The sequence below is a fragment of the Eriocheir sinensis genome, chromosome 52 (assembly GCF_024679095.1).
Source record: "Eriocheir sinensis breed Jianghai 21 chromosome 52, ASM2467909v1, whole genome shotgun sequence".
NCBI classification, from domain to species: Eukaryota; Metazoa; Arthropoda; class Malacostraca; order Decapoda; family Varunidae; genus Eriocheir; species Eriocheir sinensis.
Window position 1 is genome coordinate 6765481 of NC_066560.1, and position 26659 is coordinate 6792139.

The 26659-nt window shown below is 44.6% G+C and overlaps 1 protein-coding gene across 1 annotated transcript; it reads right to left on the minus strand.

Annotated features, from left to right (window-relative positions):
* Nucleotides 1-11008: 11008 nt before the first annotated feature.
* LOC126982993 (protein GPR107-like) lies at nucleotides 11009-24151 on the minus strand. The gene is made up of 14 exons (XM_050835385.1): nucleotides 23983-24151; nucleotides 22878-22988; nucleotides 22237-22370; nucleotides 21636-21762; nucleotides 20991-21033; nucleotides 19503-19627; nucleotides 19184-19297; nucleotides 18496-18626; nucleotides 18045-18194; nucleotides 17724-17841; nucleotides 17138-17268; nucleotides 16449-16590; nucleotides 15557-15708; nucleotides 11009-14647 (listed from the first exon to the last, which is right to left on the minus strand). The coding sequence occupies exons 1-14, from the start codon at nucleotides 24085-24087 to the stop codon at nucleotides 14497-14499; spliced, it is 1734 nt and encodes a 577-aa protein (XP_050691342.1). The 5' UTR covers nucleotides 24088-24151; the 3' UTR covers nucleotides 11009-14496.
* Between the last annotated feature and the right edge of the window lie 2508 nt (nucleotides 24152-26659).

Below are 26659 nucleotides of genomic sequence, written 5' to 3' on the forward strand. Positions count from 1 at the left end.
CGCCCACCGCCGCCCATGCCACGCCGGCCAAGGCACGGGGGGCGCGGTGGGATAGGGAGGGGGTCGCCGCACTCACGCTGGCGACACCCTGCAGCCTGCCCGCCCACGTGGAGCGTCGTGAGCGGCCTGATGAAATACGTGACCTAGACAGCGGTCACACGCCCGACGTGCGTCACCGCCCTCGTGGGCACGCAAATGATCATACACACGGACAGTCGTGCACGCAAGGACCCAAAGCAACGAGTTACGGACACATAGAAGAGCCAATGTAAGCGTAAGCGTGTGCGTGTCTGTGTGCGTATGTGCTCCCGGAGCGCTGAAGGTGAAGGCAAGGTCGTACATCCTTCGCGTGACCTTCACAGACGACGCGACGGACAACGTTTGCCTCCACAGGTCACCCATTTGTCCTCCTCCGCCTCCTCCTCTCGTGACAGGACTCCACCATAACAAAGCCAACACAGTCCACTCCCTCATCTAGTTCCTCTCCCTCATTCTTTCCTTTCTGCTCATTATTCATCCTCATTCTCTTTACATCCTCTTCTTTTTCACCTCATTGGTTTGCCACACTCCTCCCTGTATTTTTTCTGGACATCTTTTTCTTCTCTTTCTCCTCCTCCTCCTCCTCCTCCATTTATTTCCTTTTTTTTTTTTTCTTATACATTCATCTTCCCCAGTCCTCGTCCTTCAGTCACTCCTCTCTTCCCATGAGCAGTGGAGAGTCGATAAAGTGACGGAATGAAAAATAAAAATAGAGGCGTTTCGTTGTCTTCTCTCCACGCCATGACACGCAAACATCCTTCCACAAGCAAGCAAGCACAGCAACAACAACAACAATAACAGACAGCAACAATGATAAAAAAAAAAAAAAAAGACGTAGTTTCAATGACGAACAACAACAAAAAAATGGACATGATCGTCGTTGCCTAGGATACAAAGGCGCGCACACACACACACACACACACACACACACACACACACACACGAAGCCACACTACCCGCCCGTGTTATTCCATTATGCCAAAGCTTTGTCAACTCAGAGGCAAGGACGAAGGGAAGGGCGTGGGGGAGGGGGGGATTGGAAGAAGCGCTGACCCCCTCAACATGATTTCTCTCCCCTCTTCTCTCTCTCTCTCTCTCTCTCTCTTCCGTGTGTGTGTGTGTGTGTGTGTGTGTCAGTTCTCTACGTCCATTCTCTTCAGGAAAATAAATAAACATTAGGAATATAAAACAGCAATATACCGTCAACATGTAGATCGAAACTCACTATGTATGTATGTATGTATGTATGCTTCAACGTATTCATGTATGGGCGCGTTTATCTCTATATTAAATGCATCACTCGTGTAGAAAAACCTTCATCACCTTCATCATTATCATTATTTTCATCATCATCTATTCTCGTACTGAGGCTAATAATAATAAAAACGAGGCCTATTTTTCTTCTTTTACACACACACACACACACACACACACACACACACACACACACACAATCACGGAAGAAAGACTGATGAAGCCCCGCCAAGGGAGGATCTGCCCGGAAACCTCTCTCACACACACACACACACACACACACACACACACACACACACATACTCGCACACACCTGTCGCGCGCCGATCAAGGACATGCTATATACCTGAGCACGGTGTCAAGTCAGGTGCGTTTGTTTGTGTTTGTGCTTTCGTCGTCATCATCATCACCATCATCATCATACACCATGCACCATTTATACATCATCACACATCAAGGACTGTTTTGTGATCCTAATGATAGTTTTATACGGTCTCTGCATCTTGAGCGGGAGAATTATCCATGAAAACCCGGTTAACCTTCTCTTCGCCCTTGGATGATAGTAGTATTAGGGACCGCATACGTTTAATAATATGGACCCTTAGCCTAATTATATAGTAAGTGATCACTCGCTTAACTATATAATGTACCCTTGATTAGTATTACCCCCCTTCTCTCTTCAGGCAATAGTTATTTCTAGATATAGCCCTGTTAGAGATGGTTAAGCTATATCTTTGGGATAATTAGTAAGTAATCTTATTCGCTTAACTATCTAATGTACCCTTAATTAGTACTACCCCCCCTCCTTCTCCCTCCTAAATCAATAATTATAATCATTTCCAGATACAGCCCTGCTAGAGATGGTTTGGTTATAGCTTTGGCATAATTAGTGAGGTATCTTTATTCATATTAATTTACACTCTAAGTATGCTTATCTATTCCCCCCCACTCCCTTTCTCTCTCCTAAATCAGTCTCTAGATACGGTCGTGTTAGAAGTATCATATAGCTTTAGTATACATAATTAGTAAATGATCTTTGTTCGTTTAATTAACACTCTGAAGTACGACTGACTATTACCGTCCTCTCTCTCAAGTCAATTATTAACATTCTAAAGTGCGCTGAACAATTACCGCCCCCCCCCCCCCTCTCTCTCTCTCTCTCTCTCATGTCAATAATTATTTTTAGATACGGTCCTGCTAGAAGTGGTAAAGAGCTTCGGCATAATTAGTAAATGATCTTTATTCGCTAAATTAACCCTGTCTAAAGTAGCTACGTTGAACTATCACCCCCCCCCCCTCCCCCACTTCAAACAAACTCCCTCTTTTATTAATTTAGCTCTGCAACACTTACCACTAAAATAATATATATCATGTCGCTGCTTGATTTAAGAACTAGCCATAAACTAACAGTCCTTCACCATAGCCTTGCCCTAACAGATAGCAACCATAACCAAGCTCTGTTAAAATAATAACCGGTAAAATTGGTTTGGTTGGTAATATTGCTTTCTGGTTTGGGACGAAACTCTCTCTCTCTCTCTCTCTCTCTCTCTCTCTCTCTGATAGGTTTTGATGTGTTTTGAATGAATCTGAGTTTTTTTTTACCCCAGAAATCATCAGTTTTCAGTAAATACTCCCCTTCCCCAAGGGATGTTAGCGAACAGTAACCAACCGCCGCTAAAACAGCAACCTATCGGCGCAACACTGAGACTAGAGTGGCGGAGGTAAACTAAACAATTACCGACATAAATACTTGCAACATAACAGTACAAACATCCCAGCTATTTAACTTCCCTTCCTTTAGAGATGTCAGCAAATAGTAGCCAATCGCCGTGAAAATAACGACCGATCGGCCCAAACACTGAGACAAGAGTGGCGGATCTTAAGAATAGCGGCTACTAGCGGGTGCGGGTTTAGGGCACGGTGTGGTGGTAATTACAACATTTCTAGCACGTACGACGGGGTTTTGACAAGCGGACAGGCGTATTTATGTCACAAGGGGTGTATTTTTTTCACGCTGGCCTCACGATTTCTTCTAAGTCGATGGGCGATGAGACTGCGAGCTCCGGGGTGAAGAAAGGGAAGAGCCCGAGAGGAAAAATACACCCCTTGTGACAGCAACATAACTGCTACAAACATCATAGCTGGTTAACTTCCTTTCCCTAAGAGACGTTGGCGAACAGTAACTAAGCGCATTAAAATAGTGACCCAACGGCGCAACACAAGAGTGGCGGAGGTAAACTAGACAATTACCGACATATACTTGCAACATAACAGCTACAAACATCATAGCTGGTTAACTTCCTTTCCCTAAGAGACGTTGGCGAACAGTAACCAACCGCATTAAAATAGTAACCCAACGGCGGAGGTAAACTAGACAATTACCGACATATACTTGCAACATAACAGCTACAAACATCACAACAAGTTAACCTCCCTTCCCTAAGCGCATTAAAATAGTAACTCAATGGCGCAACACAAGAGTGGCGGAAGTAAACTATGCAATTACCGACATAAATACTTGCAACATAACAGCACACACATCACAGCAAGTTAACCTCCCTTCCCTAAGAGACGTTGGCGAACAGGAACTAAGCGCATTAAAATAGTAACTCAATGGCGCAACACAAGAGCGGCGGAGGTAAACTAAACCATTGCCGAAGTAAAGACTTGCAACATAACAGCACACACATCCCAGCTGCCTGCAATACAAGTGATAAATAGCCCCGATGAGAGCCAGGGGCCGCGCCAGAGACACACACGGGTGCAGTATGCCTCAGCCTGGCCTAAAAATACCCATGCTTACCGTTTCCCGCGAGCAGGTGCAGCCGCCGCCCACTTACACAAGGCCTCAACACTCCCTCGGGACTCTCGAAGCGCTGTTTTCCACCGCCATTTAATTTCCGGCGAGGCAACACGTCAGGCCAAGTTTCCTGTGCGTTGGAGGAGGCGAGGAGGTTGTTGGGTACGCAGGAAGGGTGACTTTCCACCCCTCGGAGCACTGCAGAACACGCAGTGCACAACCCGCGTGTTTACCCGGGCCACGAGCCTAACAAGTAATGCTTCTCCGGGGTTTTGCACGGAGGATTTTTTTCCCTCTTCTATAAAAATATCAACGGCAGTAATTTACACCCATTCAAATGTCCCTGAATTGATGTCTTTTTTCTATTTACACCACCATACAATATGTGATTTAGATGATGTATATTTTAAGTTCGTCATTTTCTCACAATTTGATTTTTTTTTACAACAAAGGAGACAGCTCAAGGGCACAAAAAAAGGAAACAATAATAAAAAACCCCACTATTCGCTTCTAAAAAAGAGCTGGCGAAGACGATACAGAACGCCCAACCTCTCTCTCTCTCTCTCTCTCTCTCTCTCTCTCTCTCTCTCTCTCTCTCTCTCTCTCCATACATGCAAAAAGAAAAGAAAAAAACTTTGGACATCTTCCCCCTCTGTATCGAACAAGGTCAATGTGTAAGGCTTCCTCGGGGGAGTGTTAGGCGAAATAGCTGCCCGGTGATAAAGTAACAAAGCTGGCCGGGCGTCACGTCATTGCGCCAGCACAGTGAAGTATATGTTAATCTGCTACCCCCTGCCCCTGCTGCAAGACCGACCCCCCCCCTCCCCCCAACGCTCCGGAAAGAAGGCAACCCGCACCCGTGGCTGGTATGCCCTCCAGAGATATTCTTGAGTCACGAGTCATATCAGAATCTCTCTCTCTCTCTCTCTCTCTCTCTCTCTGGCGTGGGTGGTAAAGGTGAGGGGAAAGGGTAAACCTTAAACTTGTCCCCCCCCTCCCCCAGACAGGGCTGCCCCCCCTCTCCCACCGCCCCGCTCAGAGGGATACATGCAGTAGCCTCCAGCTAGTGCCAAGGCGCGACGACACGAGTAACTGCCGGAGTGATTGATGGGAAAGGACGCACTCTGGGGGCTCACACACACACACACACACACACAGTCACATATTTCGTGTGCACGTCACCGTACGTGAACGTGCTGTCGTCATTCTTGGCTCTCACCTTAGGCACAAATATGCGCATGCGTCCTCACTCGCCGGCTGAAGTAAGGAACCCAGATTGTCCCGACCCTCTGTGTGTGTGTATGTGTGTGTGTGTGTGTGTGTGTGTGTGTTTAAGTACACTTACCATGCCGGAGAGGCCAGACGGTTTGCCGGTCTCGTAGAGGTTGGCGGTGGAGGAGGCGAGGGAGGAGGAGCCCGAGCCGGCGGAGCCCGAGCTGCGTGTCCAGTTGGTGTCGGGCACCTCCAGCAGGTTGAGGGCGGGGTCGTGGGGGCTGCTGAACACCTCCATGTCCATCTCCGGCAGCAGGCGTTCCGGGGACATGCCGTGCAGGGGCGACCCGCCGATGGGGGAGTCCACGGGGGAGAGCCCTGGCAACGGGGAGTCCTCCTGCACCAGCGGGTGGTGGCGGATGTTGGAGCGAGGGTCAGACATCCTGGCGAGGGGCGCGAGTCAGGAGGGAAACGTTCCGGGGCAGGGGTCACCCTCAGGGGCAGAACGGAGCGCGGCCGCGGTGCAGGCAGGGGCGGGGCGCGGCAGGGGCGTTAGGGGCGGGGCAGTAGAAGTAGCGAGTGTGTCTGTACGAGAAGGTGCCAAGTGACGACGAGAGCTGAGGTGGAGGTGCGGGTTGGTGGCTGCACGGGGTAGCACTGTGGGCAGCATACGACTGTGCACTGCCCTCGCCACCTCCGCTGGGGCGCCCTGCCAATTTCTTTCCCCTCGCCCCGCCCCGCATCATCTTGCCCCGCCGCGCACGTCCCGCCGGCCACCTGTAGCGCGTGCTCAGTCCAAAGCATTGCAAGCCACGGCCCATGCCAGTGATTGCTGGGCACCTGGTGTTGTGGCATCCGTGGCCTGCCTGAAGAAGCACCACTTGAGGACGTATAACTGTCTGCAGGGTCCCGCTGTGCACTGCATGGCGGGCAGGGGACGGGGGACACACCTCGTGACGTATTTAGTACATAACGAAATCTGATTTAAAGTCCTCCACCACCTCTGCCCAGCCAATGTGAAATCCCGTGGGTGTGACAGATCACTGGCATGAAGAAGGTATTTCATGCACAGGCAGACGGCCTTGTGTGGCGCGGCGAGGGCCTGTTTATCTATAGCCGTGAGGTGGCGAGGCGGCGGCACCTATAGACGTGTTTAGTAAGCAGGTGCATGGGGCTGACCTACTACCTGCTGCCCCAATCACTCACGCTTAAACCAACACCACCTTTCCCAAGTGTGCGATGGTCTAAAGTGGAAACGCCCAAGCACTAGAAGGAAAAGTTAACATCTTTTGTGCCCCTCCTAGCCCTCCCCGGCAAGTTGCAAGAGCCATCCGGCACTCTGGTGATGTAACATGCTGTCGTCACTGGCCTGAGCCCGTAAAGAGACTGAAGAAAAATGGTGTTGCTGGTGTCATCTGTATGCTGGTGGTCACCTCAGTCCCTGGAGGCACGTGTTCAGCATGTTCGTCCGGCGATCCCAGCACGAAGCACGGCCATTGTCACCACAGACACTCGCCGGGGCTGCCAAAAGGTTTTCAGGTTGCGTCATTGAAGAAGCATCACGCCTGACACGTGGTCTGGTGACGACAGTCTCAAAACGGAAAAAAAACGCAAACTGACACCCATTCTGCAGCACACACACAATTCATTACAATTTGTTTGGCAACGAGCCGCGGAAACCCGACCACGTGTTGGGGGGGAGGGGGGCGACCCCGCCAGACAGGGACACCCGCCGCCGCCACCACCACACGACCGACGAATGACCACGTCCTTTCGAGGCGGTAAAGTTAGCCATTTCGAGAAACTTCCTTTCACTTTGCCCTATGCCAAACTGTTCCTGCATTGCCGTCACGACCCACATGTTGGCGGCGACTCGTCATTCCCAGCGTTGTCACACAAACACCGATGTGACGGCCGCCGGACTCCACAACGCCCCACCGCCGGCTCCCCTACAGGAAGGTGTCCCGCGTCATGAACCTGCTGAGCATGTCAAACATCTAGTCTGGGCACAAGTAGCCCGCGGTGTAACTGGCCTTGCGCATCAACACCCTCACAAGCCCCCGCGCCTCCTTGACCTAACCTGCCACCTGCCCCTGCACCTCCCACACCCGCCGCGGCGCTTGCATGCAGGTACTACTCCGCGTGGGGCCATTGGACCCTGATTGGAGCAAGCGCGCCAGCCTCTCCGTGGACCTGTAGGGCACCGCGACGTCCAGCTGCCTGTTGTGCATCACCTTGACGCTGTTGTTTAATATCTGCAGGACGAGGACGTGAGGCTTGTTGCTGATGTGCTCACCCATCACCTCCTGCCCCAGCCACCAGCGACTCACGACTCAGTGAAAAGGAGTTACAACAATGCTGCCAAGTGCCTTTTGGAACACGCACACACACACACAGTATACCTCCTCAGTCGAGGGCTTGGTGCTGATGAAGACGTCGTACTTGAAGAATTTTCCGACGTAAAGGATTGGATGGAAGGTCTTGTTGCCCACGTGGAAGGCGCGCCGGAAGTAGGGCAGGATGACACTCCATAGACGAGGCAGTGGTTAATGTAGTTCAATTCCTGCGGCGGCGGGGCGGGGGGGGGAGAGAGGCTCAGACGAAGCCACGGGGACAGGAGACGAGTAGGGGGCAGTAATACGAGGGACGAGACACACACACACACACACACATGCACACTACAGCGGCGTGAAAAAAACGACAAAATAAAGAGACGAGTTTAAGAAAGAAAAATAAAACGCAGAGGCAAAATAAAAGAGTGACAGATTATGCAACAGATTCACCGTTCATTCCTATATAAGATGATAGGATTGACAAAATAAAAAACACCATCATCACCATCATTCCCTGGCCCCCTCGCCGCCGACCTCACCTCCCGGATAGCCCTGTCGTCTATGAAGCTGAGTGTGTTGGTGAGCTCCGTTAGACTTTCGTAGTAGGGGCCAGCTCGACAGTCCAACACAGGGTCCTTGTAAGCGCCCCAACCAAACTATATTCTCCACAATGTTCAGTTTTCTTTTACTCAATACCAGATGCTAAAGAGATTTCCTGTGTGGTTTCTTAAAATTTCCTCCTTCTTACATCAACGCCAAACACTATACAAGGAATTTTCGTCGGGTTTTGTGTTTGGTTGGGGAGCTTACAAACAAACGTGCTGTACTGGGCTGTAAAACTGGCCCTAGGAGTCGCCGAAATGTGTGCCCATCAAGCCGCCGACCACCTGTTGCGGAGAGGCGCTGCACTTACGCACTCATTCACTCACGCACTCATTCATTCATTCACACAATCACTCACGCACTCATTCATTCAGTCACTCACGCACTCATTCATTCACTCACACACTAATTCATTCATTCACATAATCACTCACGCACTCATTCATTCAATCACTCACTCATTCACTCACGCACTCGTTCAATCACTCACGCACTCATTCATTCATTCACGCACTCATTCATTCACTCACGCACTCAATCAATCACTCACACTCATTCATTCATTCACTCACGCACTCAATCATTCACTCACGCACTCAATCAATCACTTACGCGCTCATTCATTCACGCGGCCTCCTCCGGTTGGGAAGGCTCGGTGGTCGGGGTCGTGGGTACCTCGGGGCATGAGTACAGGAGGCCGAGGGGTCGTTCATGCAGGCAGTCAGCAGCAGCAGCACCACCACCGGCACCATCACCGCCGAAGTCACACTCGAACTATAAGGGAAAGGGAAAGAAGGAAAGAGAAAAGGAAGGAAAGACAGAGGGGGGAAAGCGAAGCAAGTATAGTAGGCGACTCTTTCCTACTTTCCTACTGCTTGTGATGTTAGCAAGGCCGGCAGTTTAGGTTGACAGGTGTCTACTCGCTTTTTTTTTATTGAGGGGGGGGAGGGAGGGAGTAGAGGTAGAGAGAACAAGTCAAAAAAGAAAATGCAAAAAAAAAATATATATATATAAATAAAGGCCCTCTCAGCACTGTTTCTGTAAGACTAGATAGAAACGAGCGGCCAAAAGAGAGGTTATATGTTTGTGGACTAGTGGTTACCTGATTCACTCCCATAATAGGAATGATAATAAATGCGTGGCTTATTTCAAGGAGTCAAGAGAAATACCGTCATAACTGCTTTTCTTTTTTTACTCTTATTATCCTTTTTGTTACTGTTCCTTTCATGTGGATGCGTAGGATTGTTGCTTGTGGAATAGTGGCTGCCTGATTCACTCAAATAATAGCCCATGGTCCAGAGCGGATACAGGAAAACTAGCTCCACAGCGCACTGCGGCTATAACAATGCTTTTTCTCAGAGGAATCGGCCGTCTCATTCAGATCCGAAGAGGAACATTTTGGCACCAAGTCCAGGTCGTTATGTCCATTGATTCAGGTCAGTCCACCAGTTATTCAGGAGCAGGACAGCCGAGAATGACGAACTGGTAATGCTAATGCCCCTTCCACCCGCAAAAATCCTGGCATAGGGTCCCCAAAAAACTTTTCCTGGATCCAACTGTTGGGCGTACAGCCAACCGCAGTTGCCCGTAGCCAAAACAGTTGGTCAGTGTGACACCGCCTATTGCGCCGTCAACTCTTCCCCGTACAGGTACGGTAAAATTAAATTAGTTTTCGTCTATATTTTATGTTTATTATTGTATTTATCTTTTGTGTTAATTTATTGATTTCCATTGGCTTTATGATATGAACTTGTGCACAAAGTAATGTTGTAAAAGTTTAAATAAGCAATCATCTGGGGTCCAGGAACGGAATCATCCATTTTACATTGATTCATATGACGAACGGCCTTCAGGAATGAATTAAGTTCGTGAGCCGAGGTTCCACTGTATATTCTCTCTCTCTCTCTCTCTCTCTCTCTCTCTCTCTCTCTCTCTCTCTCTCTCTCTCTCTCTCTCTCTCTCTCTCTCTCTCTCTCTCTCTCTCTCTCTCTCTCTCTCTCTCTCTCTCTCTCTCTCTCTCTCTCTATATATATATATATATATATATATATATATATATAAAGGTTAATTGCTAAATTTGACAGATACTTACAAATGTTATGTTAAGCCTAAAATATCAAAATGAACTGATTAATGAGTATGGGCTATACTTTAAGCTGTTACTGAAATATACCACTCAGGGGCCAGATTTGGCTCACGAGCTGCCAGTTCAATAGTCCTGTTAAGCTGCTACGATGGCCCAGTCTGCCCGAAAAATCTTCTTAGTCTTACAGATCTGCCCCCCGGCTCGTATGCCTATGACGACAATCACACATTTCATTAGTCCTTAAGATGCCACAAGAAATCTTGGCCGAGGGTCAGATGTTTCTGCAGTGCATTGTCCTCCAATGCCAAATATCAATTTGAGAAAAGGTTCTTTATATATATAGATATATATATATATATATATATATATATATAGATATATATATATATATATATATATATATATATATATCTATATATATATATATATATATATATATATATATATATATATATATATATATATATATATATATATATATATATATATATATATATATATATATATATATATATATATATATATATATATATATATATATATATATATATATATATATATATATATATATATATATATATATATATATATATATATATATATATATATATATATATATATATATATATATATATACTATTTTACCATGTTTCCACTTACTGTTGGAAAAATATGCAGCGAGAAATTTTAGCAGCTTTATTGTGTCTGCCCTTCTATAGGGATGCATGTGACAGTAAGTTACACAGAAGCATTCACTCATAATGTGAGACGTGAGGTCCACCTGATAAGTCCCTTGCCCTGGCCTGTTACTTTTTTAAGTGTTTTCTTTCGAGATGCTTAAATTTATGCATTCTCTGCCTCAAACTGGAGTCCCAGCTTAGTCACTCATGATGTCCCTATGCATCTACACCACTTACTTGTATGTCCTACACAGCATGGGTATGAGGTGGACCTTCTGGGTGTGTCAAGGTACACAAATACATATTTATCCATTATTATGAAAATAGAACTTTGAATGCCAGTTCCTTCATCAGTGAGAGACATACATGACAATGGTTTGGAGAGGCACCACTCGCCTCACAGCTTGACTACAACCTTTCCTCTCTCACACACCCACTATAGTCTAAAAAGACAGAAGAAAGTAAGTATTCCCATACATTGCAACAGTTAAGTGATACTTTATGTAATCATGAGCAAATATATTTCAATATCAGTTAACTTTGGGCAGCACCTTATAAAAGATACCTTACTTCCAAAGTTAGGAAGCTTCATTTAAAAATTCCATGACAAATGTAGATCAAGTGCTCTCTTTAATGTAAACCTAAAAGCAGTAACTGCATGGACACATTCCTCAGTCCTGTGTAGTAACTAATAACTGTAGCAACCTTTGGTTACGTATCATAATCTAATTGCATATTTTTTCTTTTAAACTCCAACAGGTGGCAGCAGCAGTTATGGAGCAAGAGGTGTTCCAAGGTCAGAACACTAATCAAAACTAATCTTCAGTCTGTTCATTTGCTTTACCAATTCCTGCCAAAGATTGGATTGTTGGTCCTGCACCATTTTCAGGGAACAATTGGCAGGTGTTGACCCTACACAGTTGGCTCAGGACTGACATCCTGTTTGTATTTGCTGGTGATCAATGATACAATTTGATCTTTTTACAAGTGCAGTGTGTGCTCAACTAAGGTGGCTCATCATAGTGAAGGTGTCTAGTGCCTTAGCTCAGCAGTCTGACAAGAACAATGTAGCCTGTCATTTGATCAGCATTCTTCTCCTTTTAGAACATTCTTTTATCTGTTTTTTGATCATTAATCTATTCTTCACTACTTTCTTTGCCTGCTGTGTGAAGGGTGTGACCAAGCAATGAATCTGACATCCAGTCATGCGTCTGTCAGTCAAGTGTGACTCCTGTGGTCTTGTGAGCATCAGCAGTTTGGTGGCGGCCAGGATGCCAAGACCTACAGCTGCCCCTAGTGTGTCAGGGGATACGAGGATGGGATTGACCAGTTATTCATGAGTCTCTGGGAAATGAGGAAACTCGCTTCTTTAAATACAACTTATCCTCTAACTGTGAATTGTACTTTGTATGTACATAAGAATGCAGATAGGCAATACCATTCAGCATAGGTTACATATTCAGTACATATCCTTATGAAACCCTTAAACACACATCACTTCAAATCTGAGTATACATAGTTGTCATCCTTTCAGTACCACTATTAGCAGTGCAAAATTCTCTATCCATTATTTTCAAACTTGTTTGCATGCAACTTTGTACATGGGAATCCTGGCGTGTTAGTTTCATGTGAAAATTTGGATTCCTCAAACATTTTGTGTTTGAGAGTATAAGTAAATGGATGCCCACAGGGCACATCAACAGCTATGTTCTGCTGGCTGTTGCTTGTGAGGGCTTGTGTGACCTCCAGGAGTGAGCAGATTGCCAGAGTAATAAGATCACACTACCAAAGGTAATGGCGCGCTCTGGATACATACGTATGTTTACTACGTGGACAGGTTAACTAAAAACTGCATGGAACCACTCCAGATTAAAACCAAGAAAATCTGCATAAAATAATGCTTCAAATGATATCAACCATCAGACTAGACTACAGCTGGAAAGCTGCAATAAGATTATTATACATACAATAATTTAACTATGAATACATACAGTACTAACTAGTAAATATATCTAGTTCATATTCATGCAAATATTTTACACCTTAGCAAAAATGATGAGATGGAGGTATATAACATGACAAAGCATCAATTCATACATACTGAACACTGAAGTATTAGAACTAAATTGTGAAAGCTACACTAAATATCTGAATGTAGGTGTTGCAGACAATGGCACAACACAACCCTCCCCAATGCTCGTCATGTGCACCACACTCACACTTCATGATTTCATCCACCCATATTCTTCTTTTATTCACACACACACACACACACACACACACACACACACACAAAAACAAAAAAAAAAAAAAAAAAAAAAAAAAAAAATCCTTTTCCTTCAGCCACATAATCGATACAATCCTGGTTTCATATACATATTGGGAATGTTTCATTCATAAAGCACAGTTCATCCTTACTTATTGTCATAATATGAAATCCCTTTCTACACTAACAGTAAGAATATTAAAATAAATAGAGGAATTAATATGGTAAAACATTTACTAAATATGTTAAATTGAATTGGCAAAATCAAACTCTGCCCTTGCTCAAATCATGTCACACCACACCCAACATGTTCTTGCCATTCCCACTCCACACTCTGAATAATGAGAGAAAACACCTTCCAACACACCTCTCAGAGAGTGTGTAGGGTTTGCCGTCCTGAATGTTACACCTCCGTCAGGGCTTCCATATTTTCCTCCAGAGGTGACATGAAGGAAAGGAAGAAGGGCAAACACCCATCTTGACTGCCCCTCTGCTAAATGCAAGTCCCTTGCTCAATCCACCTATTAATAAAGAGCATGAAGCTGGGTGGGGGAGTGAAGGGAACCAAGGAGAAAAGAGGCAGTTCCATAACATACTGAAGCTGCATACAAGACTGACAACTATGTAGCTGCAGCAGGAACAAGGAGAGGAAGACGTTCCTTGGATGTATCTTTCCTACACAGGTGGGGCGCCCATTCTTCAAGGAATGCTGGTCATTTACATAAATGAGAAGACTGAACCTGCACATATCAAGCCTCCAGAAAATAAATGTCACGACAACTTTGAAGCCTCAAAACATTATTAGTAAGTTTGTAAAATGGTATTGCCTTTTCTATGTTGAGATTATTGTCAAGGAGTTGAAAGGTATTTGGCATATGTAACCTATTACCCCATTTTTTGCTCAGATGGAGCAAGAAGGGGAGGAGGAAACAAAGGCCCTTGTGCAGTTGCTGTGTTAAGTCTCCTGGGTAATATAAGCAAAAAATTTGAGAAACAATCAAACTAAATAAAAAGAGATTAGAAGTAAAGCCACAGAATGAAAATGTTTGTATAGTAGACAGTGTCACATCATTGCTCACTAAAAGAGTCTGCCATCATCCCTTAACATGCACTGATGTACAACTGTCATGTGGCGAGCCAGGCAGCCAGTCAGCCAGCCTGTCTGCCTGCCTGCCTGTGCCCGCCCTGCAGAGGACGTAAGAACCTCTGCCACGGATTTAATTTCAGTCGAAGGCGTGGGAAGACTCTTGTGTGTTGAGCAGGTTCACCTCCTCGTCATCCTCGAACACCTCTACTTCCACGTTCTCCTTGCTCTGGCGCTTGCCATGCTGGTTGACCTGTGTGATGCCCTCGGTCAGGCCTGTGGTGGTCAGCCTTTGGGGAACAAACATCCAAGGAGTTACTTGCCTGTGTTAAGACGTATCAATTCTGATCACATAACTTTTATTAAAGAAAAATTCAACCAATTTCAGAATCATCAGACCGAGAGAAAAATAAAAATGGAATGGTAACTAGCCTATTGTTTCAGCATGAGCATCTTAGGCAAATAACCACAAAAAACACAAACAAAATAAAACAAAAACAGGAAATATCTAAAATAATTGTCATATGAGCAGTAGCCACGTACATGACTGAACTAACACTTTCTACACTCAAGACAGCTAAGAAGAAATAAGACATTTGACAAAAGACTAAAACATGAATTAATGGACATGAAAATCACCAAAATGACAGGATACCACAACTCAAATAGCTTTAGCAAGTGTGCATTCAATGGCATAAAAAAGAAGATATCATCATCATCATCATTTCATCGATGCTTGCCCCTAGGAGCTCCCACCAGGGGATGGCCACGGCAGAAGAGCTTCAAACTTTCTCTATCCAGACACTCCCTCCTTGCCTGCTCATATATATAACATAACAAGTAAATATGAAGACTCTTCCTCCTCAACTCAAGCAAGGGGCAGACAAGCTTAGGAAAAAAAGAGATAAGTTTAAAAAGAACAGACATCCTGATTACAAGAAAATGAATAAACAAATAATTGAATGAATAAACGAAAAAGAATAAAAAACGAGAACCTACTTGGAGGGAAGGGAAGTAAAAAAAAGAAATAACAAATGAACAAATATATAAATAAACTAAAAATAAGCATAAAAAACAGAGAACCTACTTTGCTGAAAAAAAAAAAAAACAAAAAAAAAAAAAAGGTTACACACTCCCCAACGACAGAGCAAAACACAAAGGAGCCTCAAGACGGGAGAGACGGGAAGGCCTCTACTCACACTTCCTCGATCTCCTTGTCCTCGTCGTACACGCGGAAGTACGGGTTGTTGGTGGCCGGGCGGAACTTGTAGCCAGTCATGACAAAGAAGACGTAGGTGGCCATCTCACGGAACATGTCATCCAGCCACTCGTACTGGAAAGGCACCGTGATCTGTGGGGGAGCAGGGAGAGGCAGCGGATGAGTGAAGAGAAGCCGATGTAAATGAATGGAAAAGGAAGAGAATGTGGATAGGAAGTGGTGGAGAAATAAGATAAGTAGGACAGATACAAGAGGAACATTAAGTGGATAAGAAACGGTGAGTAGAGATGTGGAGATAAGTGAAAGTGGATGAGGTGGCTGAGAGGAGAGAAACTGATGTGAATGGATGGGAAAGGAAGAGAATGTGGATGGGAAGGGAGTGGAGAAATAGAGAGTGTGAATTGATGCAAGAGGAACATAAAGTGGATGAAGGGCAGCTGAGAGGAGATAAAATGATGTGAATGGATGGAAAGGAGGGAAAATGTGGATGGGAAGTGGTGGAGAAATGGAGATAAGTAGGACAGATACAAGAGGAACATTAATTGTGCTGGGTCATATGCTTAAACAGTTCACCACCCAAGCACACATTTGACGAGACTTTTGTATGAGCTATGGGCATTTCCAGGGGTAGTTTTATGACCCTGGTGGTAGTTTGACCCTTCTTTTGTACCATGAACGTGAAAAATGCTGATAAGAACTTGGGTGGGTATAGTAAGTGTGTGTATGCCAATGAATCTTTTTTTTTATAGTAGAGGAAACAGCTTGAGGTCAAATACAAAAAAGCCTACTCAGCACTACTCCTATGAAAGCAAGTAGAGAAGAGCACTGAAAAGGGAGATCAGTTATGGAAGGAGAGGTGCCTTGACGCTCACCCTCAGCAGGTAAACTATGATCCGTGTAAAGTAGATGTAGCAGACGATCATGATGTAGAAGTGGCGGAACAGCTTCAGCTTCCTCAGGTTCACGGCCGCCTTGCCGTCTGTCTGGGAGGCCTCCTGAAGATGCTTGATGGACCTGTTGGAACACACACAATTAAAGTTTGGGTTGGTTTTTATACATACAAATAAGTTTTCTATAATTGTATAACCCCTCAAACATATCACTTTTCTATGTCCATCGCCAAATATTTCCTCCTCCTTTTCCCCTTCATTGTCCTTTTCCTCCTTTACCTCTAATCTTTCCTTTCCTTGCTATCTCCCTTTCTCTCCCTCTTCTAATCTTGTGGTTAAACTAGCGAAGACTTTTAAATATATCACCAATAATACCACATAAAGTAAGGGCTGGCTGTAACACTAACAAACAAGTCTTCCATAATTGCAACTCTCCAAACAAACCACATTGCTGTGTGACATATAAAACAAGACACAAAACCATACTGATTGTTCTGTGTGTAACTAGACTATGATAGCGGCACTTCAGGGAGGAGAGAATACAATCATCAAGGGTGGGAGAGACTCATAGCCTCTCCAGCCCCATGAGGGAAAATAAGGACGTTAAACAAGAAGAAGTAGAAGAAGCACTGCAATGTGACTGCATGTTAGGGCCACGGAGGGAGACTCACCAGACCACAGGCAGCAGGATGGCACCACAGCAGAGGAAGTCAATCACGAAGAGCAGCGTCACCCATTGTGCATGGTCCTTGTTGGACTCCTCCGTCTCCTCCACGATGATGGTGGCGGTGTTGGCGATGATCTGTGGGTGTGCAGGGGAGGGCACGGGAGGGTCAGAGCACAGCCTCTCAATGGACAAAATGTTGACTGTTATAAGCAGTCCATGAACAAGATGTCACAACAAAATAAGGAATGGCAGACATCAACTTAGTCATAAAATATTGCCCACTGAACAACCAAGATGAGAGAGTAATGTAATGACTAACTACAAAAGATGTCAAGGTTAAACAGCTGTCAAGACAGTAATTGTCTTCAATGGTTTACCCTTCTGCATAGACACTTTTATCTTTAAAAATTAAATTCATCGAAACAAATCATACAGAATAACCATATTAATATCATATACCTCTTTTATGACCTCACAAAAGTAGGTACTATTCTTAATATATATTTCACACATTCATTGTGAAGATTATTTCAAAACACAAAGCAAATAACCAAATGGCATCTGATTGTAATGGCAGACACCCAACTGACCTGGAGAGGAATGATGATGATGAAGATCTTTCGCTCCTTGCTGGACAAAACATGCTTGATGAAGGCCCACCCAGAGCCGATGAGGGCCAGCACGGTGAAGAGCAGCGCGCCCTTCAGCCTGAGGGAGGGAGGGGTGAAAGGATAAAAATGAAAAAGAAAAATAGAGAATAAATTAGTACAATGCAACAGATTTACATACCTACACAAGATACAATAATACAACAAATAGCTTCCCATCTTTGCTTGCCTAACCCATCAACCCCCCAAAATGGTATGATAGGGAATGCAAAAACAATTAAGTCACCACAGGGGAAGACTCACAGGTGCATGATGTAGTACATGACGGCCCAGGCCTCCATGTGCACCCCGTGAGTCTGAATCATGTGGTAGTTGACGCCGTGGAAGAGCAGGCTGAAGGACTTGATCACCACCAGCACCCCCATCAGGTAGTGGATCTTGAAGACGGGGTCCCTGCAGGCATGGGGAGACACCAACTTAGGTACTAGTCAACAGAGGAAGAAGGGATGTGAAGGGTGAAGAGGAACTAGGGATATGTAGGGTGGAGAGAGAATTTTGACAGTACATCATTTCCCTGTATTACTGTTGTCCAAATGGTGATCCTAAACCTTGATATCGCCATCCCCGACTAATACAATGTTTTCATGACCTGCGGCATCTTGATTTCTGAGCTTGGTAAAAATTATACTGTACATCGGTGTAAGTTATGAGAGGCAAGGTGCAAGTTTGTAATGTCACGAAGATAAAGGCTCACCTGCTTTTCTTGAGAAGGAAGAACCAGAAGCAGGCAGAGAGGAAGAACAGGAGAGCCATCATGAAGTAGAGGGCTGGGAGCGGCATCTCCCCGGCTGAGAGGTAGTTGTCATCAGGGTTCATCTCCTCGATCTGTGAATACAGGGATCAGTTTGCTGAGGGAATACACTGACCACCTTACTGAGACTTGAAAATTACTCCACAGCTGTTTAGTCCCAAAGAATACAAGTAAAGGAGAACAATTTTAAACGTCTGTTGCTCAGACATTTGAGGATCCAAAGAAATATATCTGAGGGTTGAGGCTGACCACTTCATGTGCCAGAAATGCTCCTTCCACATGTGTTTTTCTCATTTATACAACTATTTTAAACATTAGCCTTTCCTTTACAATCTTTTTAACCCCTGCGTGGTTGTGAAGTTGCAACATTACTAACATCAAGCTCCTACTAACCATAAAATATAAAAAATTAAGCATGAACCCAACTATCATTAGATCTTTGTGTTCATCTAAAGGTTTTTCTTGTTCATTAAACCTTAAACTGTGGCTACAATGTGGAGGGAGCCTTTGAACATCTGAGTCTAGTCTTTCCCCTTCCCAGCTTTCTCTCTGAGCTTCTGTCAGCCACTTTTTCTGATGAGAGAAATACAAGTGACTGTTGTTTGCTGGGCTGAGCAGTGCAGCGTCTCACCTCCAGGAACATGTCGATGGCAGAGGTTGTCGGGTTGGGGCCGTAGTTCATGCAGTTGTGGAAGTTTAGGTTGTAGAGTCCTTCCTCCTTCTCCCGTGCCACATACACCACAAACTGGAAAGAGTGTCACTGTCTTACTCAGCTACCTCATCAACTCCCCACTTCACCCTGTTCTTGTATACTCCAGTCTCCTTTATCTCCCACCTAAGTACTCCTTCCTCCTGCTCCCTGTTCTTGCATTCTCCCGCTTCCTTCCCCTCTTATATTTACTCTACAACCCACCTGAATCCTTCCTCCCTCCCTCCATCCCCCCCCTCACCTTGAAGCTGTAGTACTCCCCATCTGTAGTCATGTTGATCTTGACGTCATTGCACTTCTGGTTGAACAGGTCTCCTGTGGGCCCCTTGACGGCGGCCACGGTGGTGGTGGGGATGGAAGAGTCGGCTGGTGTGTGAGTTATGTGACGGAAGGAAGACAACATTGGTAAGTGTTTAGGAACTGAGAGACAAACATATAGCTTTTCCTACACTCCAGCATCAAAATATACCAAACACAAAATTTACAGTAAGAGCACTAATACAAAAATGCAGTATGTAGTTATGTGAGTTATGTGACAGAAGGAAGATGACACTGGTAAGTGTTTAGGAACTGAGCGAGAGAGACAAATATGTAGCTTTTCCTGTACTCCAGCATCAAAATACCAGACAACACAAAATTTACAGAAAGAGCACTAATACAAAAATGCAGTATGTAGTTATGTGAGTTATGTGACAGAAGGAAGATGACATTGGTAAGTGTTTAGGAACTGAGCGAGAGAGACAAATATGTAGCTTTTCCTCTACTCCAACATCAAAATACCAGAGGATACAAAGTTTACAGTAAGAGCACCATCAAAAAAACATAATACGTATTCTTAATTTGAACCACCCCACATGATATCCTCTGGCATAATTACGATTTACATATATATCTTACAAAGTGCAGTCACACACGTATATGAGGTGACTATGCAGTGAGTCTCATGAGCTGCTACTTGTATCATTCACGTTGATATTTTGTTTATTTATTTTTAGAGCAAGGGAGGCAACTCAATGGCAAAAACAAAAGCAGCAACGTAAAAGCCTGCTAGACGCTACTCTGACAAAAGAAAAAAGAACAAGACACCAGAAGAGTAATCCAGAAGTTAAAGTAATAAGGTATTAATGTAACAATCTATGTATTTGTATTTAGAAACATTGCAGAGTCCCACTACAAATATTTTTCAAGGCCTGAGACAGTTGAGCTTTCATGGGGTGTTTTAATACTGAAGGTGCCAAGGCCTTGTGAAACTACCAAAAGACTTAAGAAATGACCCATGAAAGCCTCCAAAACTTGTACGCGAGCCTTTACTAACAGGCTTTCTTAGGTGTGGAAATGTTTGAGAATACGGGCCTATGTGTTTTATTTATTTTCCACCTTCTACAATTGGCTCATGGTAAAAATATGAAATGTTGGTCCACGATCTGAATTCGTGGGAGTTGATTGTAGTTAACCCCTTGACTGCGGAATTCCTACAAGAAGACATCACCAAGCTATAGGAATGGAACAAAAAGTGGCTGCTACAATTCACTGAAGAAAAATGTCAAGTCATGCACCTAGGGAGAGGATATCCAGCATACCAATACCACAATGGAAACACTGCATTATCCACCACAGAGGCAGAGAAAGACCTGGGAGTATATGTTGCCAGGCTAACAGTTAAAGCCAAACCTGTGCCAATTGCAGTGGACGGGTTAATAAATCTATCTATGTAACGGAGAGAACTTACCTGGTGGTTCATCGTCGATAACATCCCTCCTATGTCGCTCCACCTGTGTTCAGAGAGAAAAAAGGTTAGTATTCCGTGAAGATTGTACGGATTGAAAAAACATTCCAGCCTCTCAAGGATTCTGTGTCCCTGCACACAGTTAACATTCAGTTCAATCCCTGATATGGACTGGCTGGGGTGGGGACTGTAACCCATACAAGTTAAACCACAACCCCACCAGATACAAGATAAAAAGTAGAGGCTAGGGTTGAGGCTTTGCTTGCCCTCTCCCTATTCTCACTTACAGCATCTTTCCTGGATGCCACTTCTAATGTACAGCATAACAAATTGTGTAATAATAATAATAATTCTATTTATTATAATTGGGTTAAGGTGTTGTCTAGACTTGCAATGATGGCATCCACAAACAATGAGTAAACTAAAGTCCACATATCCTTTGGGAAGCAAATAGAGGACGGACGATTATGTGTGAATGTGAACTTCCCTGAACTGGCACTGAGAGAAACCAAGAGCCAAAGTGCTGACATTACAGAACTGACATTGCCTAAAACCCCAAACTATCATTACCCATGATAATTAAACTATGAGCATGACAACCTTCTTAAGGGCAAACAATCACCGTCATGACTCTCCACTCTCACGTACCTTTTTATTGAAGAGGTACTTGTCCTTGAACTTGGCCAGCTCCTCCACCTTCTCCATCTCCCCGAGGTTCTCTGTGCTGTTCAACACATGCAGCTGGGCCATCTCGTCACTACAGTTGAGGTAAACCCTGGTTGCAATGGCAGAGAATTAATTATTTTTATGATGATTATGAGTAAGAAATGGACTTGGGAAGGTAATTTAGATTTTTTGTCATGATAACAGAAGGATAACCAAAATAACTGAGTGGCATCCCAGAAATTGTAGAAGTTAGGACAGACAAAGGAACAGGTGATGAAATTAGAACTTTTGCCAGAGCAGGATGAAGTACATTAATATCAGAGAGAGATTGGTAGACTAGTAATGGCTGAGGGGGATAATGATAACAATACTGACTGACAGGAACTCAGTGATTGTTAACAGCTACTTTAACTTGCCAACCAAACTACGACATAAAGCTTGGATGAAATATAAAAAACTACCTTATTTGAGTTACTTTCTTCCTGTTCGTTTCTGATAAAGATATAAACAGTGACTGATAGTGTTTGCTCAATTGTCTTTTCAAGTTATTTTTGTGGGCCAAGTCATGGGAAGGGACACTCACTGCTTGTGCTTCAGGTCGAACACAAAGAAGACGTGTTGCACCAGCTTGTCATTGCGTTGGAGGTTAAGCAGCTGGCACTTTTCTGGGCGGCTCTCAGTGTAGGAGTTGGCAATCTTCTCCAGGATGAAGCCAACCTGTGCACAGATAAGGATGAACAATAAAGAAATGCCTTTTTTTTTAAGTTTTCAAATATGTCAATCTATTTGTATCGATCTGTATCTACCTATGTGTTAGCCACCTGTTGTCCCGCTCCCAAATCTACTTCTATTCAACTTTTCAACATTTTGTCTCCCTGGTGTAAATCTATTCTCAGCAACCACGCTCCTCACCTCATTGATGCAACCACTCTACTCATTTTATACCACACACCCAAACAATCTTAAAATACAGCTTATCACAGCTCTCACACACTCGTTATATCAAAATCTTCAAAGGTATGTAATAAAGGCATGGTATCTGCATGACCAATTTCATGAGCTTTGGCAATTTAATTTGGACATGAGTAAATTTTGAACCAGCCTTGCAAATAATTCTCTCATTTTGTACTGGACTTCATTGCAGGTTTTCTGGTGAGAGGAAAATAGCATAAAGTATTAAGGTTAAGATAGAAACAAACATAATCATGCAGAGAAATAGCTCACCTTCTGGTCGGCATCCTTGGGTGTAATCTTGAACTTGTGCACGTCAACCACCAGGTGGCCGAGGCGGTAGAACCCGAAGGTGCTGATGGGGAAGTACGGCCGCTTGTCATTCTGTAACAAGAAGGTAATGTTAGGGTGTGTGTGTCCGTGTGTGTGTGTGTGTGTGTGTCTGATTCACCAGTCTGAACATGTGACAGACTCAGGTTCACAACTCAGTATCATCCCCGACTGAGTTAGGAGTCAAAAGTGACAGATTTCTGGGTATAGCTGAAACCTCACAGCCACACACACTCAGGAGGCAGAACACAACCCCCGACTGACATCTGGTACACATTCGCTGCTGAGTGGAGAAGGGGCGGGGATTAAGGGAGACTGCCCGACTGTTTCCAATATAGGCTACAAAAAAATTGAATCTGGGACACTTCTGTTGTGTTGTGAGGTATGTGTAATTCACCCACCCACCCATGGCCTGATCACGAGCTGGGCTCGCAATTGCCAGGAAGTAGCCTACCCTCCTGACCCGAGAAGCTCATTATGGTTGATCTCTGGGTATTGCCATGACCTTCACACACCACACACCCAAATCCTCTTGGTCAAGTAACCGTTCCTCTGTCAGTGGGAAAATCTGCATGAGCGGGGCTCGAACCTCCGCCTGCCAGATCATGCCAGCCTGCCAGATCATGGAGCCTGGCATCACAGTGCTCTACCACTGAGCTACCGGAGCGGCCACAAGGGGCTTTGTCCCGCTCACCCTCCTGTTTCCACATTTCATTACTCTAGGCTACTCTCGCCTCTCACGGGTGCGCCAGCCTGGCGGCCCTGCCCCGTGCCCGCCCCAGCCTGTCAGTGTCTGACCTGGTGAGTCTGGGGTGGCGTCTGCTGTGGAGCAGCGGCCCCCACCAGCAGGGCCACCACCAGGCCTGCACACAGCGGTGCACCTGGGCGGCCATGGCCTCCACACAGCACGACACTCAGCCCCGCAGCCACCTGGGGTCACGGGGCGGGGCGGGCCAGCTGCCAGGCCCGGGGAGGGTCACCTGGCCCCGCCAGCTGTGCCACCCCGCCCCGCCCCGCCCAGCCCCGGCCCGGCCCGGCCCAAGCCCACCTTGATCTCCAGCTTGTGCTTCCTCGCGTCCACCCGCAGCACGGCAGCGGCCAGCAGCAGCAGCAGCAGCAGGGGCAGCGACGCCTTGAACCTGGCAGTCACCATCTTCACTGTTTTGCTCCGCCTGCCGCCATGACACTTTGCCGTTCGTTGACCACTAAACCTATGGATAAAAATGGATAATAAGCCACAAAAGATTGATTAAAAAGTGTAGAGTAATAGACAGTAGAGTAGGATAATGGTAAAGAGTAATAGAAAAATCAGCCATAAGTTTTTTTTTTCTTCAATCTAATAATTAACTGATAAATAAAAGGTATGTCACAAACTATTGATCAAAAAGTGTATATCCTGTGCAGTAATAGCAATAAAATCATCCCTCAGTTCTCTCTATGTTACGTATGAATAAAGTGTGACGCAAACTTTATTCCGTCCTTTACGAATGGCCAAACAAACCAAATGGGCGAGGCGGCGCGAACATTTAAAACTCCATGACGGGCCAACGCTTGTTCTGACGGAAATAATGACGATATGATGATGATGATGGCGATGATGATGATGACTGCTGAGGTGGTGATGAAGATGATGATAGTGGTTGAGGTAGTGATGAATGGCGATGGTGATGATGGTGGCTGAGGTAGTGATGAAGATGATAATGCTGATGATGGTGGTTGAGGTTGTGATGACGATGGTGATGTTGATGATGGTGGCTGAGGTAGTGATGAAGATGGTGATGCTGGTGATATTGGTTTAAGTAGTGATGAATGATGATGATGGTGGTGATGGTGGTTGAGGTTGTGATGAAGATGGTGATGCTGGTGATAGTGGACATGAAAAAAAATGGATTGAGGTGCGAAAAGGTGGAAGAGGAAAAAAAGTGGATTGGGATGCGAAAATGTGGAAGAGGAGAAAAAAGTGGACTGGGATGCGAAATAGTGGAAATTGGAAAAAAAAGTGGATTGGGATGCAAAATGGTGGAAGATAAAAAAAAGTGGATTGGGATGAGAATAGGTGGAAGAGGAAAAAAGTGGATTGGGATGCGAAATAGTGAAAGAGAAAAAATAAAGTGGATTGGGATGCAAAATGGTGGAAGAGAAAAAAATGGATTGGGATACGAAATGGTGGAAGAGAAAAAAGTGGATTGGGATGTGGATTGGTGGAAGAGAAAAAATGGATTGGGATGCGAAATGATGGAAGGGAAAAAAGTGGATTGGGACGCGGAAAGGTGGAAGAGGAAAAAAAGTGGATTGGGATGTGGATTGGTGGAAGAGGAAAAAAAGTGGATTGGAATGCGAAATGGTGGAAGAGGAAAAAGTGGATTAGGATGCGAAATGGTGGAAGAGGAAAAAAAGTGGATTGGGATGCGAAATGGTGGAAGAGGAAAAAGTGGATTGGGATGCGGATTGGTGGAAGAGAAAAAAAAATGGATTGTGATGCGGAATGATGGAAGAGAAAAAAGTGGATTGGGACGCGGAAAGGTGGAAGAGGAAAAAGTGGATTGGGATGCGAAATGGTGGAAGAGGAAAAAAAAGTGGATTAGGATGCGGATTGGTGGAAGAGGATAAAGTGGATTGGGATGCGAAATGATGGAAGAGGAAAAAAAGTGGATTGGAATGCGAAATGGTGGAAGAGGAAAAAGTGGATTGGGATGCGAAATGGTGGAAGAGGAAAAAAAAGTGGATTAGGATGCGGATTGGTGGAAGAGGATAAAGTGGATTGGGATGCGAAATGATGGAAGAGGAAAAAAAGTGGATTGGAATGCGAAATGGTGGAAGAGGAAAAAGTGGATTGGGCTGCAAAATGGTGGAAGATAAAAAAATGGATTGGGATGCGAAATGGTGGAAGAGGAAAAAGTGGATTGGGATGCGAAATGGTGGAAGAGGAAAAAGTGGATTGGGATGCGAAATGGTGGAAGAGGAAAAAAAGTGGATTGGGATGAGAAATGGTGGAAGAGGAAAAAAAGTGGATTGGAATGCGAAATGGTGGAAGAGGAAAAAAAGTGGATTGGGATGCGAAATGGTGGAAGAGGAAAAAAAGTGGATTGGAATGCGAAATGATGTAAGAGGAAAAAAAGTGGATTGGAATGCGAAATGGTGGAAGAGGAAAAAGTGGATTGGGATGCAGAAAAGTGGAAGAGATAAAAGAAAAAGTATGACAGCTTAAATAGCCTACTTACAATACTGAATTCACTGACATGTAATATACTGCAAGGTCGGTACTGATGATGATGATGATGATGACGGTGGTGGTGGACATAAAGAAAATAAAGAACAGAACTGGGAAGGTAGATGGTGGATGCTGAAAAAGAGTTATATAGTATGCCCGTATTTTACTTCGTTCGCTCAGTGGTAGATAATACGTATGTTACTAAGTAAATAATCTCTCTCTCTCTCTCTCTCTCTCTCTCTCTCTCTCTCTCTCTCTCATATGCTATAACTCGGTATTAAAACGTTCTAAGTGACATAACGTTTTGTCTAACTTCCCCTTCCTCTGAAATGCCACAAGAACAGCCTAACAAAACAATATAAAAAAAAGTCTGTATCCTTAACACATTTCGGCGCCCAAGTAGCTACACGTGTTTTCTCTTATTATTATTATTATTATTATTATTATTATCATATTATTTTACTTTTTCTTATTATTAGTAGTAGGGAAAGGTGTTGGGAGGAACACAAAGAAA